General features: G+C 51.4%; 1 protein-coding gene across 6 annotated transcripts in view; it reads right to left on the reverse strand.

The window, feature by feature from the left end:
* Nucleotides 1-15,458, reverse strand: part of ADAMTS14 (ADAM metallopeptidase with thrombospondin type 1 motif 14) — a 130,122-nt gene that overhangs the window by 36,504 nt on the left and 78,160 nt on the right. For all 6 annotated transcript variants that reach the window (XM_017548859.2, XM_017548857.2, XM_017548856.2 and 3 more), the window contains exon 4: nt 14,480-14,670. In XM_017548859.2, coding sequence (XP_017404348.1) covers nt 14,480-14,670 — 191 coding nt within the window. The remainder of the gene's footprint in view (nt 1-14,479; nt 14,671-15,458) is intronic.

Below are 15,458 nucleotides of genomic sequence, written 5' to 3' on the forward strand. Positions count from 1 at the left end.
AAATGCCAGAGGTGAGGCCAGGGAGCCAGCTCAGGGGAGATCACAGATCACTTCCCGTGGTTGGCCACGAGGCAGGATGGCTGCAAGGCACACCCTCACAGGGCAGAACAGAGCAGTGTGTCCAGCTTCCCTGCTTCTCACCTCTGAGCCAAGTTCAAAGTCACCTCTGCCAGGACCCCTACAGTAGAGTACAGCATCACATATTGACCTGAGATAACCACTGGGTGTGTACCAGAAAAACTAGCAAAGGTCAGGACTCTGTCTGGCCAAGGGGAGAAAGAGCAGCACAGGGAGAGGATGGTAGTGGGTACTGGGATTGGAGGGAGGCACTGCTACTCCCCAAGCACCTACTGTGTGCCATGCACTGTGCCGAGGGCTTGGCATACAGCCTCACAACAACCTTATCGGGAGCGGAATGATTCCCATCTCATAGGCAAGACATCCAAGGTTCAGAAAGGGTAAGTCACTTGCCCAAAGCCACCCAGTTCAGAAGCTGAACTCAGAACTCTGTGACTCTCAGGCCCCACTCCTTAGCCACTACACTCAGCTGCTGTCCAGAACCCGTTTCTATGGCAGGGTGGCTGGGGTGGGCTTTCTCTGGTCCAGGAGAGAGAACAAAGAGAGGTTACAACTCCAGATGGTTGTAAAAGGTCCACCCACTGTTTTGCAGCCAGGTTCCAGCAGGTCTTAAACAGGGAGCGGGTGGAGGCCAGTGCTGCAAAAGCAAGACCTTGGGGACATTGAGCCCACCCATGCTCAAACAGAGGCGGAACGCTCATCACCACTAATGGCTGGCACAGCCCACAAGTGCCTCCCCGCATCACTACACCGAATCCTCGTGGCGAATGGCCTGGAATTCCTATTATTCTAAAAATAAACTTTATTTTAAAATAACTTTAGATTCAGCTAAAAGTTGCAAGGATAGTAGAGAAACGCCCCACGCCCAGTTTATTCTAAACATCTTCCATTTCTATGGCACGTGTGTCACAGCTAATGAACCAATATTGACATACTGTTATTAACTGAAGCCTACATTTTATTCAGATTTCTCTAGTTTCCCCCAAATGTCCTGGTCCCATGCAGGGTGCCACATTCCATTTCATCTTCCCGTCTCCTTAGCCCCTCTGCTCTGTTTCTTCTCTGTGACAGGTTCTCCTGCCGTCTGTTTTTTGATGACGCTAAGTCTTGAGAAGCACTGAGCAGCTATTTTGTGTCCTTCAATTAGGTTGGGGGAGGAAGCCCACAGGGGTAAGGTACATTCTCATATGCCATGTCAAGGGTGCATGATATCAGCATGACTCATCCCTGTTGCTGTTGGCCTTTATCTCCTGGCTGAGGGAATGTTTGTCAGGTTTCTTCATTGACAGTTATCCTGTTTCCTGATTTCCACACTGAACTCATCAGAAGAAAGTCACTACGTGCAACCCACATCTAAGGAGTGGGGAGTTCAAATCCACCTCCTTGAAGATGGAGTCTCTACATGAATAAACGAATTACTCTGCATGGGAGATCTGTCCTTTCTCCATTTATTTATTCTATCATTTATGTTATCAGTATGGACTTGTGTCTGTTTTACATCTTGGGCTATAATTCTCTGTGATTTGTTTTGTTGCTCAAATTTTCCCAGCCTTGGCAGTTGAGAGCACTTTGAGTTGGCTCCTGTGTCCTGTAAACACACCCACATGGTTTGGGGATTTGGAGTTTGTTTTTTAGCACTTCGTTACTTTCTGGCTCTAGGAGATGCTCCAGGGTCATCTTGCATATTCCCTGCCCTACTCCTAGAGTCAGCCATTTCTCCAAGGACCTCCAAGGAGGATGGTATGCTATCCCTGTTTTCAGGGATACAAGCAGGCCCAAAGGCATACAGAAGCTTGCCTGAGGACACCAGTCATCGTCAGAGGACAAGCCCAGGCCTCGGAAAACCTGACCTGCTCATGCGCCTTCCCTCATCACTAACTGCCTCTGAACCTGGACAGATGTGGGCAGCATTGCTTGAAGACAGAGGTGTAGCCACAATGACCCCTCCTGTCCTTTCTCAGTCCTGGGGAGACAACAGCAACCTGGAGTCTCAGGCCCTGGGCCAGCCCCTTGGTGCACAACCCTGGCCCTTCTAACAAGGCATAAAGTGACTCTGCAGACCATGTGCTCCAACCCCCAGCATACCCAAGACACATGCGGCATCCTATTGAGTCCAACAGGCTCCTCTTTTTCACATCTGCAATCACTGTCGGCCAGGAGGCAGCCCAGGTGTGACTGTCACTGCCAGTGCAAGCAAGAGCCTCTGTTACTCCTGGTGGCTGCACAACCACATCCCTCGTCATTTCAGATAACAAACGATCAGAGGCAGGAATGTGAATCCTGGGCGTTGTCTGAAAACCTCCCATCGACACCTTCCAGTAAAATCAATACGCCTCCAGCATCAAATCTGCAGGATGCCACCCGTGGCTTGTATGAAAGTCCAGGGATGCCGCTGGAGCCCTCAGGTGGTACCACCGCTGCTCTCGATGGCAGGCAGGACAACGCTGCGTGGAAACGTCTCACACTGAGCACTATGCCAAAACATGAGCTGCAAGGGCGCTGCTCTGAATGCAAAGAAGTCAGGGGAACTCCTTACCAGCTTGTTGCCTTATATGCGTGTCTATAAGAGTCACATATGATGAAGACCTACAACTGACTAAGATTAAAAGCTCTCTTCTAATAAGCCTACAGCAAAAATGCTAAGTGATGAACACAGTTTCATTGATATACTTTTGTTCTCAAAGACATAAAATAATGGGGCATCTGACCATCAATGGGGTCTTAGATTTGATGGAATATGGTACACATGCGAACTTGTCTGTGTGCACACACCTAATTTGGTATGGTACGCATGGGTACGTGTATCTACACAAACACATCTGTGTGACACATGTAGGTGATTAAGCATGGCACATGTATATGCATGTGTGTGGGGACCCGTATATGTGTACACACATGTGCATGTGTGGTACCTGTGTTGTATGTGTGTTCACATGTACATGTACATGGATGTTTAACAGCAATATACTACTACCTGTGGCCCGAGCTCTCTGCCTTCCCCACCCCCTGGGGCTGACCCACGTAGTAGCCAGGGCTGGGTCTGGTTTACTCTGGGTTGGGACACTAAGACCTCACCAAGATGCGATGCTCAGGTATGCACACACAGACAAGTTCACATGTGTACCATATTTCATCAAATCCATTGACGGTCAGATACCGCATTACTTTATGTCATGTGCCACATTGGTAGGCCCTGCCTCCGAGGTCATTAGTGAAGTCTTTCATGAGGTCTTGGAGGAGAAATTGCTCTGAGGGCAGTGGAAGGAGAGCGCTGAGTTTTCTTCCTCAGTTGCTGCAGGCTCAGCTGCTCCATCCCCTTTCTACCAAGTTCATGATCACGCCCTATATTCTGAAGGGCTGGTATGGGTTCCAAATGAGCACTTTCAGCTGCCTTTTAACCAGCACACCTCTTAAAGGGGTGACTGCCTCTGGGGTTCCCTGGAGCTTGCAGGCTGGTCTGGGTGGTGCTCTGGGGATCTGGCTGTTCAGCCCACCTCACGGCCATGCTGCTTGTGCAGGGTGGCTCCAGAGTGCACAGGGACAGACCCACCCAGCCCAACAGACTCCCTTTCACAAGCCCACAATGCTCAGCATTTATCCCCCACCACCTATTTGTGAAACACAGCAGCCTTGATGTCCCAGGCTGGCAGCCTGTGTGTAAACAGAGGCAGCATGGAGGCCTGGGAAGGTCGAGCTTGTTGCTTCCCTCCACTACATGGCCTTATCTCTTGGAGCTCGACTGCTCATCTGTGGGTGTGGAGGAAACAGCTTGCAGAGACCAAAGGGTGGAGGGGAAAAGCAAATGTCAGGGCTTAGAAACCAGGCCTGGCCCCTAACATGTGCTCTATCAATGGCATCTATTAGTTTCAAACTTAGCCAGGCACAGTGGCTCATGACTATAGTACCAGCACTTTGGGAGGCTGAGGCAGGAAGACAGCTTGAGCTCAGGAATTCAAGGCCAGCCTCAGCAACGTAGTGAGACCCCATCTATTTTTTTTTTTTAAATAATAAATTAGCTGGACATAGCCATGCCCGTAGTCCCAGCTACTTGGGAGGCTGAGGCAGGAGGCTCACTTGAGCCCAGGGGGTTGAGGCTACAGTGAGCCATGATCGTACCACTGCACTCCAGACTCAGTGACAAAGCAAGACCCTGCCTCTGAAAAGGCGTGTGTATATTTGTGGAGTGAGATGCTGTTCACGGAAGCAAAAGTGTTGTGTGAACCGTAGAACTCTCTTCGCAGGAGGGGTGCTCACTATTACATGCCTCCCGCATCAAGATTCCTAGCACTCCTCCTTCTGTGATGCATATCATTCTCTGCCCAGCGGGTTTGCTTTGAAAATTTAAATTCCTGTGTGTGGCAGTTAGAATTAATACCATAAGTCAGGGTGCCTCAATCTGGCTGCTATGGATGATTTGGTGTGGAGATCTTGGTTGGGGGAGCCGTTCTGTGCATTTTAAGATGCTTAGCAGAATCCTTGGCCTCTACCAACTACATGCCAGTAGCCTCTCACTCCCTCTAGCTGTAATAACCAAAAAAAATATCCCCAGACATTACCAAATGTCCCTGGTTAAGAACTACTGCTTGCGTAGGCACCACGGCTCACACCTGTAATCCCAGCACTCTGGGAGGCCAAGGCAGGAGGGTTACTTGAGGTCAGGAGTTCAAGACCAGCCTGAGTAATATAGTAAGATCGTGTCTTTACTAAAAACTCAAAAAAAAAAAAACAAAAAACAAAAAAAAAAATGAAAATTAGCTAAGCATAGTGGCACACACCTGTGGTGCTCAGGAGGCTGAGTCAGGAGAATCCCTTGAACCCAGGAGGTTGAGGCTGCAGTGAGCCATGATTGCACCACTGCACTCTAGCCTGGATGACAGATCAAGAGCCTGTTTTTTTTTTTTAAAAAAAAAAAAAGGCTGAGCAGGTTGGCTCACACCTGTAATCCCAGCACTTTAGGAGGCCTAGATGGGCAGATCGCTTGAGGTCAGATGTTCAAGACCAGCCTGGCCAACACAGCAAATCTTTGTCTCTACTAAAAATACAAAAATTAGCTGGGTGTGTGGCATGCCTATAATCCCAGCTACTCGGGAGGTTGAGGCAGGAGAATAGCTAGAGCCCGGGAGGTGGAGGTTGCAATGAGCCGAGATTGCACCATTACCTTCCAGCCTGGGCAACAGAATGAAACTGTCTCAAAAAAATAAAATAAAATAAACTTTTTAAAAAAAGGAACTACTGCATTACAGTGAATGAAATTTTTTTTTTACTCAGCAAAAGCAGTTTTTGAGAAGAGACATAAAAGAAGAGAAAATGATAAAAAAGAGAGGGAAGAAGAGGACAGTCTTCTTCCAGTGTCAAGGAGAATGAGCTACTTAGAGGTTCATCTACCCCAAAAGGAGACGTCTGGCAAAGCCACACTGTCCGTCAGCAGGAGAGCAGTTTTCGTGGTGTTCCAAACCAGACTTTATGATGGATGTGTAACGCATGTCAAGGGCAAACAAGATGCCACCCTTCCAGGCTGAGGCCGCCAAGGCTCTGGTCTGACAACCATCTGCGTCAAAACCTCCCAGGTCTAAAGGGTCACCAAGCTCTTCCACACAGGCCATCCGAGCAGGTCCCAGGCTCAGAAAGGGGCTCTGAGGCAAGTCAGAGCTGGTAGGACCCACCATTGGCAGAGGTGCTAGCCAATGTTGTCCCGGCAACCACCCCAGCATCTATCTATTGTCAGCCAGGTGGGGCAGGGTGGGGAGTGGAGGTGGGCCAGCCGCCTATCACCCAGACAGGCTGGCTGCCAAGAGGGTTCCCAAAGGAAACAGAGACAGGAAGCTTCTGGCTGCAACCTGGCTGGGAGGAAACAATGAAAGGGCCTTTCTGTCTCTCTTCTCACCCTCCCTCTGCTCCAGCTCCAGGCCTTAGGAAGTTCCCCCATCTCCCCATGTCCAAAGGAGTCTTCACCCCAGAGAGCTGGTCCATCACCCCCGGGCCAGGAGAGGGCCCTGGGAACCTGTGGATCCACCTTGGATGCCACGATGGGAGCTGTTCTCATGCCTCTTCTTTACGCCACCATCCATGCTGTGCCTCGCCAGCTATCCCGCCACACCTAGATGCCAGGGAGGTCTCTGCAGACTTCTGTCACCTGTCACAACACACCTGAGTCTCCTTCCTCAACCCTGCCCCCACAACCCTGCTGTGGTGTCTGCCGCCATGGCCTGCGTGCCCTTCCCTCATCAAATCGCCCTCTCCCCGAACGCAGGCTCAGCAATGAACCCCTGTAGACAGCCCTCCTCTCTCCCAAACCCCGCAGAGGCAGCCACCCGCTCTCCGCTCCTTGGCACTGGTACCATTCTCAATGGTTCCCTGATTATTCCACAGGACTAAGGCTTGTTTTTGCAGCCAGACCAAAACTTCTAGGACGGCAGTCTGTGGTACAAGGCACGCAAAAAGCGCTCACTAAATGCTGAAAACAACTACCCCATTATGCTTCAAAGTGCTCAAGTGGTTCTCTAGTTCTGAGATGTGAGGAAGACTTAAGGAAGATGACCCAGTGTGAATGGGCAAACAGGCACAGACAAAGGCAGCACCCAGCAGCATATAAGGAAGTGCTGAGGATGGAGCCCGCTGGCATCACCTGCAGCTGCAGGAATATCCATAGCACCTCCCAGGTCGATGCAAAAGACACATAGGAGGCAGGGCCACCCTGACTGTCCCGACCGTGGCCCCTGAAAGCAGTGCCCGGGACCTCATCAGATAACTTTGGGTGCTTCACTAATGCCTTCTGCACCCTCCTCCCTGGGTTGAGAGCACAATAGGGCCATCCATCCCAGCAACCAGATCTCCTCTCTCTGGTCCTGCCAGCCTGGCCCCGACCCCAGAAATCAGGATCAGAAATGGTCACAGCAGACAGGTGTTCCAAGGAGAGAGCAAAGGCAAGCTGTTATTACTGGCCCCATGGAAATCCCCTAGGGGAACCTGAGCATCAAGCATCCCAGCCGAATGAAAGCTCCCACACAATGGACAGGATGAGCTGCTGGTCCCCAGGGAGGCAGAGACTGTCGGTCCCTATCTGCTCACCTCCCTTGGTAGGAAGTTTGGCTGCTGTCCTCTGCACCAGGGGAAACCTGAACCCCACACCGCCCACATACCCCCAATGGCAGCAGCAGGTTTGCAAGGCCATGGTTCCTTTAAGCCACAGCCCATCTCAGTGCTGTGAGCCTCTCTCCCCAAGAGGAAGCTCTGCCTCAACTGTGCCCCTCAGCCATCCCAGGCCCTTTCTGTTCCCACATTCACAGGGCAAGCCAGCAGTGACCAGAAGACCCAGCCTCTAACGGCCTTCCAGAACCTCTGAGAAGATCACCACTCTCCTCACCCACTTTCTGGCAGGTGGTGGGGGGAAGGAAAGCAGAATCAAGACTATCCAAACAGCAGCCACCAAGCCAGGCCCTCGTGGCATGGTCTTCAGTGGAAGCTGACAATGTTCCCTGGCCACAGCTTTGAGTCATGTATGAGTCAGAGGTTAAGGGTCAACTATCGGAATGTGTTAATTTGGCCAAGAAAGTTAGAATGGGTCACTGAGCCTGTCTTCCTCCAACCACAGCAGGGTTGTGGGGGCAGGGTTGAGGAAGGAGACTCAGGTATGTTGTGACAGATGACAGAAGTCTGCAGAGACCTCCCTGGCATCTAGGTGTGGCGGGATAGCTGGCAAGGCACAACATGGATGGTGGTGTAAAGAGGGAAGGAGGACATGTGGACAACTGGCTTCCACATCATGACACATGGGAGAGAATTTCCCACCCACTCCCGCCACCATCACATGGTGTCTTGCAGCTACAGATAGGAGGGCTTCCCAGCCTCTTTGGAATGCATCATGTTTCAAGCCAGGCCAGCCCTGGAATGCCAAGTTTCAACAGTAAACTTTGCCTGATGGAAAGAATGTCTCGTCTTTTAACCCATCAAAAGACCTCTTCTGGTTTCCAAGGGAAGCTCCCAAATTCTGTTGGGGAACAAGGTCCCGTCCACTCTCCCCATCACCTTCCAAATTTGCTGCCTTCAACTCTCCGCCTCAGAGCTAGGTTTCATTGCTTTTGCCATGGCCCCAAAGAGCATCCCCTCCACCCCCACCCCTGTCATTTGAGCTGACCCTCTTAGAACCCTTAACAGGGGCTCAGACCAGGCCACCCAACGGGCCTTGGAGGGGACTCGCCGAGAGCACACAGTGCCCGGAAGCCACACATTGGAGCCCCTCCTCAAGCAGAGACTGTAGAAGCTGGCACAGGCCATGGCCCCTCCAGGACATATATGCATGCAAGCACTCCCTCTCCCGGGGTCCTGTGCCTAGCCTCTGGGAGGGCCCATTTGGAACCCCAGCATTAGTGTACAGATCAGTGTAAGCTGAAAACATCTGAAAGCCAACAGATGCCGAAAGAAGCCTTCTCAGCTTCCCTTATCTGACTAAAAGCAGCAGCAGCTGGGAAAAGAGGCTGTCAGGAATCCCCTGAAGGGAATTTCACGCTCATAATGACAGAAATACCACTTGACCCTGATTAAGTAAACATTATCACAAACTTTATCTCCAGTCTTTTCCTGAAAACCCATTCGTCCTTCCTAAAGAAGCATTTCTCCCTTCTCCCTTTCCGTCCCTATTGTGCTAAGAATATAAGCCTCCAGTTTTTTTGGGGGAGAGGGACAGGTTGGTTTTTTACTTTTTATTTTTTGTGTTTGTTTGTTTGTTTTGAGATGCAGTCTCACTCTGTGGCCCAGACTGGAGTACAATGGCATGATCTCGGCCCACTGCAACCTCCTCTTCCCAGGTTCAAGCAATTCTCCAGTCTCAGCCTCCCGAGTAGCTAGAACTACAGGTACATGCCACCATGCCTGGCTAATTTTTGTATTTTTAGTAGAGATGGGGTTTCACCATATTGATCAGGCTAGTCTCAAACTCCCGACCTTTTGAGGTGATCCACCCACCTCAGCCTCCCAAAGTGTGGGGATTATAGGTGTGAGCCACTGCTATATACAAGGAACTGGCAAATCAACTCTTTTCTCTGGCCAGTCTGTCTTTTTCAGTTTAATTCACAAGCCCTCCAGTACCGAACACAAGCGCATAGAGAAAAGTTTTTCTGCCATAACAGCTAGGTCACCAGCCATGGACAGCACCAGCTGGCACAAGGCCTGGGGAAGAGGGTGAGCTCTGGAGTGGACACAATAGTGCTCAGATCCCAGCCCCACGGCCCACAACATGGGAGACTAGCAAGTTACAGCCCGTCTCTGTACCCCAGTTTCTACATAAGGACATTGAGGCTACTCAGACCTCTCGTAGGATTATGGGGAGACTGAAGTAAATGAGGTTGAATATGCAAAGACTCTGGCTCCCAGTGTTTGCTCAAAAACAATACTAATACTTTCTACAATGATATTCTTTTTTGGTTTTAATTCTAGAGACAGGGTCTTACTCTGTTGCCCAGGGTGGAGTGCAGTGGCACAATCATAGCTCACTGAAGCCTTGAACTCCTAGGCTCCATTGATCCTCCCACCTCAACCTCCTGACTAGCTGGGACCACAGGTGTGCACCACCTTGCCTGGCTAATTTTTTAAATATTTTTCAGAAATGGGGACTTGCTATGCCCAGACTGGTCTTGAATTCCTGGCCTCTAACAATCCACCTGTCTCAGATTCCCAAAGTGCTAGGATTACAGGTGTGAGCCACGGCACCCAGCCTGCAATGATATCTTTTGCAGTGGTCTGCGGGTACATAGCAGTGTAAGCTCTGAAGGCAGGGACTGTGTTTTCTTCTCCTTTTGTGTCCCCCACTGTGGAAGTCATTCTTCCTGTCTGCATTCTTTGTGGCTTGATTTCTGGGCACAGATCCTGCTCCACCTCACCCCCATACACAGCAGCAAGCTGTGACCCAGCAGACCCAAGCCAACCTTCTAGACACAGCAATTAGTCCAGGGATAGCCATATGTCCCACCCTAGCCAGTTTTCCCTAGGAGGGTAAGAAAGAGCCCTTTGGCATTTGGGTCCTAAGTGTGAGCATCTGCAGTGTTCCTGTTTCCCATCATGGGGAGAAAGCCCATGGAGACAGTGTCCTAATGGGCCTGAAGCCCTCATCCTGTGGTCCCTGGGGCTTCTGCCCTACTGACTCTGTGGGCGTGTTAGCAGCCCCCTGCCAATAGACCCCTCTTTGACTTCAGCTAGTGTGAGCTGGGTCTGTCACTCGCAACCACAAGAACCCTGCCTCCCACCGCACCCCACCCAAAACCTAGCCCCATGGAGTGCCCACGGAGGTAGCACAGCACTCAGCTCTGAGCAAATGAATGGATGTCAGCCAAGGCTGGCAGTGAAGCCAGCTGGGGAGCAGGGCTCCAGCAAGCCTGATCCACCCTCCAGAGCCTGCCGACAGCTCAGTCTAGCCAAGAGTCATTTAAGAAGCCGAGTAACAGAATTCGTGGATGTCCCTCAGGGTACCTCTGAAAGAGTTTCTCCGCAAGATGAGAGAAAAAATGGAGCAGATTGCCCAAGACAGCTCTGTGGTCCCGCTCAGACAACTCAGCCCCACCACTGCGCCAGGCGCTCTCTCTCTCAATCCCAGCCAGAATCTAGGAGCAGAGCAGACCTAGGGAAGAGACAGAATCCCATCACACAGCTGTTTAGGGCTGTCACCCAGTCCAATCCAGGGCTGTGGCCTGGGAGATGCTGCCGCCCCACTAGTTCCAGGAATGGGGACACACCCTTTAAGTAAGACAAGTCATCAGATTCCTCACACCTGATTGGGCCTCAAACCAGAAAATAAAAACTTGTACTTCAATGGAAAGCAGGCACTGCCCACAGCGTGCCTTTTCCCCTTATCAGAATCAGATGAGGTGCAAGCACCCTTACGGCAGAGAGCACCATGGGTCACTAAGAGCAACACAAAATTCCTGCCTGCACGCAAGTTCCATATTCTCTGGTAGAGGCTAAACAGCCTTCCCTCTCACCCTATACGACACCAATTGTGTCTCCTTTTGCACATTCATCGTAAAATTCCTGATCTATAATGTTTCTGTCCTTGGGTTCTTTCCTGAACCAGTTATAACACCTACCTCGTTCCCTCATTAATGAGTAGAGCCAAATCTTTAACACATGTTCTTTTTTATTTCTCTATGAGAGTCAGGAGTTTGCCTCTTCCTGAAAATTATCTTTTAACAAACTGAAGGATTCTGGGGCTGCAACAGGGCCTGGCTTATAGTCCTGGGGTCTTCAGCCCCAGCTTTGTGCCATGGGACCCAGGCTCCCACCACTCTTGGGCATCCTGGGGTCTCCCCTGCTCCTTTCCCCTTTCTTGCCCTTCCTCTTGTCTTCCACCTGCTGACTCCAGGGGCCCAAGCTGGCTCTCAGCATGGCCTCCCCCTAGGGGATCGGTCCCCAGTTATGGCCTCTAGGCTGGGCCTGTGATTTGTGGAGTCTGGGTGGGTGGTCAAGCGTCCCAGGATGGTGGGTATATTCAGATTCACAGGCATCCTCTCCCTCCCCTCTCTCTCTCTTTCTCAAACAACTCCATGTGGTAGCCTTTGCTCTCTGTGTCTAAAACCACATGCTAAGCTCATGGGATGGAAGAAGTATCCACACACAGAGGTGGCCAGGAACAGACTTTCTGTCCCCTGTCCCGCTCCCTGGGCTCCTGTAATTGGAGCTGATCTCTGCTCCTGCTCTTTCATTGGTGTTGGCATTGCAGACAGAACTCTACTGCTCTCTCCTGCTGCCATCTCAGCGGATGCCAGCCACCCGCTTCTCTCATAGATGCCATTCCCCTCCACGTTTACAAATCACCTCTCAGGTTCAGACCCTGTGCTGTGTGTGCTGTTGGGGTTCCTAAAAAGACAACAAGGAACTCGCCTTCCCAAACTCAGGTGACAAACAACTTATACATGCAAGAATAAACCATAATGACAGAAAATGTTACTTGAGTACCCACTATGTGCCAGGCATGTGCAGATACTCTGGATACTACATCTTCACAATCCCAAGAGCAGACACTACTATGAAAAAGCGGAGGCTCTAAGGGGCTAAACTGTAGTAGACAGAACCTGGGGCACCTGACCAGCTCAGAACTGTTTCTCCAGCTGCCAAGGCCATGTCTAACCCCTCTCCAGGCTTGGAGCACTGGTGCTCTCCCTCTCTAACATATGGTGATTGGCCCAGAGTACCACATGACCCAGGTTAGGCCAACCAGAGCCCTGTCCTGGGAATTTCTGCCTGTGAACCAGAGGGGAAACCTCTTTTGTCTCCAGCCATGGATGGGGATAGGAGTCTGCGTCGTGTTGTCAGTGGCCAGGATGTCTTATAGAGAAGTCAGTCAGAGAGGATTAGCATGTCACAGAGACAGGGGCAAACCTGAAAACTTTGAGTCCAGATAAGCACCTAGTTCCAAGTATTCTTACAACCAGCTCCAACCTGTCCTTCCCTCAGTCTGACCCATGAGCCGAGAAATTACCACATTTGTCTTAATCTAGATTGAGTTGGTTTTTCATCACTTGCAACCTGTGGATTCCTGAGCAACACAGGTCCCCTGCCCAAGGTCACAGAGGCATTAAGGGGCTGTCCCCCTAATGACCACCTCATCAAAGGTGCAGCCAGATTATGGACCCCAGGCAGCGCCCTACCAATGTTTCCAGAGGGGACTGGCATGACGTGGGGTTGACATTTCTCCCCATCAACTGTTCCGTTCCCAGAAATGCATGACCACTCACTTCACAAAGGCCGCATCATTATCACCAACCACCACCCACTGACGGCACATGCTCTGCACGGGCACTCATGTCATCCTCCCCAACATGGCTGGTAGTAAGTAGTTAATGCTGCCTTCAAAGTGCAGGAGACACTCCAGAGGGTTCGTAACTTGCCCCCAAAGTCACAAAGACAGGGAGGGGCCGAGTCAGACAGTGTGCTCTTGGCCGATTCACTAATATTCCTCCTAGTGCAGCAGCACCATTACATGTCTTTCACAACCTCCCAGCACTGCCCACGTTAGACTGAGGATAAGGTGATTCTATCCCAGCCCTGGCCCTCTGCAGTCATCTTTCAGTCTGTATGATCATGCAGCTAGCCAACCTCTTTATCCTCTCCAAACAGGCCTGGGGCAGAGGATGCTAACATCAAGGCCAGTGAGGGTCCGTGCAGGGGCTGGAAGCTTTGGCCTTCAACAGAGGCCTCACTCAAATTCTTTGGGACTCACCACATACATATCTCTTTCTCAGCTCTGCTGTTCCAGATGAATGTTTATGATGAGCCATTAACCTGGTCACCGTGCAGAGGCTCAGAGGTGAAGGGTACCTGGTGATGTGGCACTTTCCCTTGTGCACCGCTGCCCACCTCACCTGTGCCTGGACTGCACAGCGTCCCATGCTGAGCTGGGGTCTATCCCAATGGGTCACCTACCTCCAGGACTGCACTTTGTAGGGGAGGGCTGGGGGTCCTTCCCCCAACCCCAGCATCTGGCCCCTGCCTGCACTATTTCTACCTTGGGTCTCACTTCACCCAGACAGGTCCCCATCCTTTCCCAGAACCACAGCCACAGGTACTGTGACAAAGGCCCCGTGCTTTCACCCTCTTTGCCCTCCTGTTCCTCCTTGTCTCTGCCCTTTAGCTCAGGGATGCTCACCCAGGGCCACCTGGAGCCTATAGTGTGTTTTGTTTGGCATCCACAGTGGTTTTCTCTTTTAACATTTAAAAACTGGAAATTTTCTCTTAAATATCTGGATTTAAATTTTCCATAATAAAATTTTTTAAACACTTTTTTAAAAAACCTACATTTTTGACTTTCCTGGGAAAACTAGCTTTTCTGTGACGAGTCCTGTGTCTCTGCAGGACAGCCACAGGCAGCGGCAGAGGGCATGGGCTCTCTGCTTTGCCACAGTCTTAGAATTCGCTCATGTCCCTGATTTTCCTTGCCTGTCTCTGTGCACACCCAAGGCTCATGTCAGGGTCTCAGGACCCTCTTCACAGGTTGACAGCTCCTTGCCCAGTCTCCCCAGCCTGGCGTTGGGTATTTTTTCCAGATGATGAGTCCCAGGGGAGTCCCTACAACTCCAACACAAGTGAGGCTCCAGGCCACACCTGACCTAGACTCTGAATATGTCCAAGCTCAGAACCCACTGTCCACAGGCTCCAGCGTGGGAGGCCCATGGGTCACCTCAGCCCAGTATCCACGGCTGGGATCAGGCCACAGTCTGGGACGCAAGTCAGGCCAATTCAGGCTCATTACACCGTTGAACCTCGCTGCCAAGGGTGTGCCTGCTGGGCTAAGGAGCAAGCGATGACTCCCCCACGTCCACCTGAAAAGTACCAGGCTCCAGAAACTTCCATTTGGATCAGCACTGGAGCCCACCCTACCCTACTCCCCCTAGTCCCAGGACATGTGGACACTCACGATATTCATGAGGGTGAGGACGTAGTTCTGCACATGCTCCCTGCCATGGAAGCGAACCACCGAGTCGTCCACCACCAGCAGCACCTCGATGCTGTAGCTGCCCGGCTTGGCATGCCGCCGCTTCCGCTCTGTGTCGCCCAGCTGGTCCCCCACCAGGCCTAGCAGGTTGGGCAGATCTCCCAGGCCAAAGGCTGGAACCAAGAGAGGCAAAGAGTGAGGTCAGACCCACAGGAGGGGCTGTCCCTGTGACATCGCCCACCACCCTGCTCTGGCCCCAGCATGTGCTCCCCTTTCCCTGCCTCTGTAAGTGAAGAAGTATGAGGGGGTGTTTCATACCAAGTCAACTCATGGACAAGAGCCATTTTCCTGCCACGAGGGCATGGCTAAGTCTTTGAGGCAATGAGTAGCAGAGGGGTGAGAGCTGGCCCAGAGCGGGATGCCTGGGTTCCTGGAGCCACTCATCCTATCTCTCTGGCCATCCCAGGACCAATCCCTCGCTGCTCTGGCCTCTGTTGCCACTCCTATAACAGGAGGATGAATCACCCTTTATCTCTAACCCACAAGGTTGCTGTAAAAATCAAAGGTGGCAGTGGGTGGAGATGTCTCCACAAAGGGAAAAAGTCATGGGGCTACTGTGGCCTCCACTAGGCATCTGAGGAACCCCGGATACTCCTGTGAGCCCTCAGCCTCTCAAATCCCTCCTAAGAACTGCCAGTGACCCCAAATTTCATCATCGCTGCTTTACCCTTTTGGCTAAAAGCAAAATAGCATTTATTTATTTATTTATTTATTTTTTTGAGACAGAGTTTCGCTCTCGTTCCGCAGGCTGGAGTGCAATGGCGCGATCTCGGCTCACCGCAACCTCCGCCTCCTGGGTCCAGGCAATTCTCCTGCCTCAGCCTCCTGAGTAGCTGGGATTACAGGCACGCGCCACCATGCCCAGCTAATTTTTGTATTTTTAGTAGAGACGGGGTTCCAC

The sequence above is a fragment of the Cebus imitator genome, unplaced genomic scaffold (assembly GCF_001604975.1).
Source record: "Cebus imitator isolate Cc_AM_T3 unplaced genomic scaffold, Cebus_imitator-1.0 Scaffold215, whole genome shotgun sequence".
Lineage (NCBI taxonomy): Eukaryota > Metazoa > Chordata > Mammalia > Primates > Cebidae > Cebus > Cebus imitator.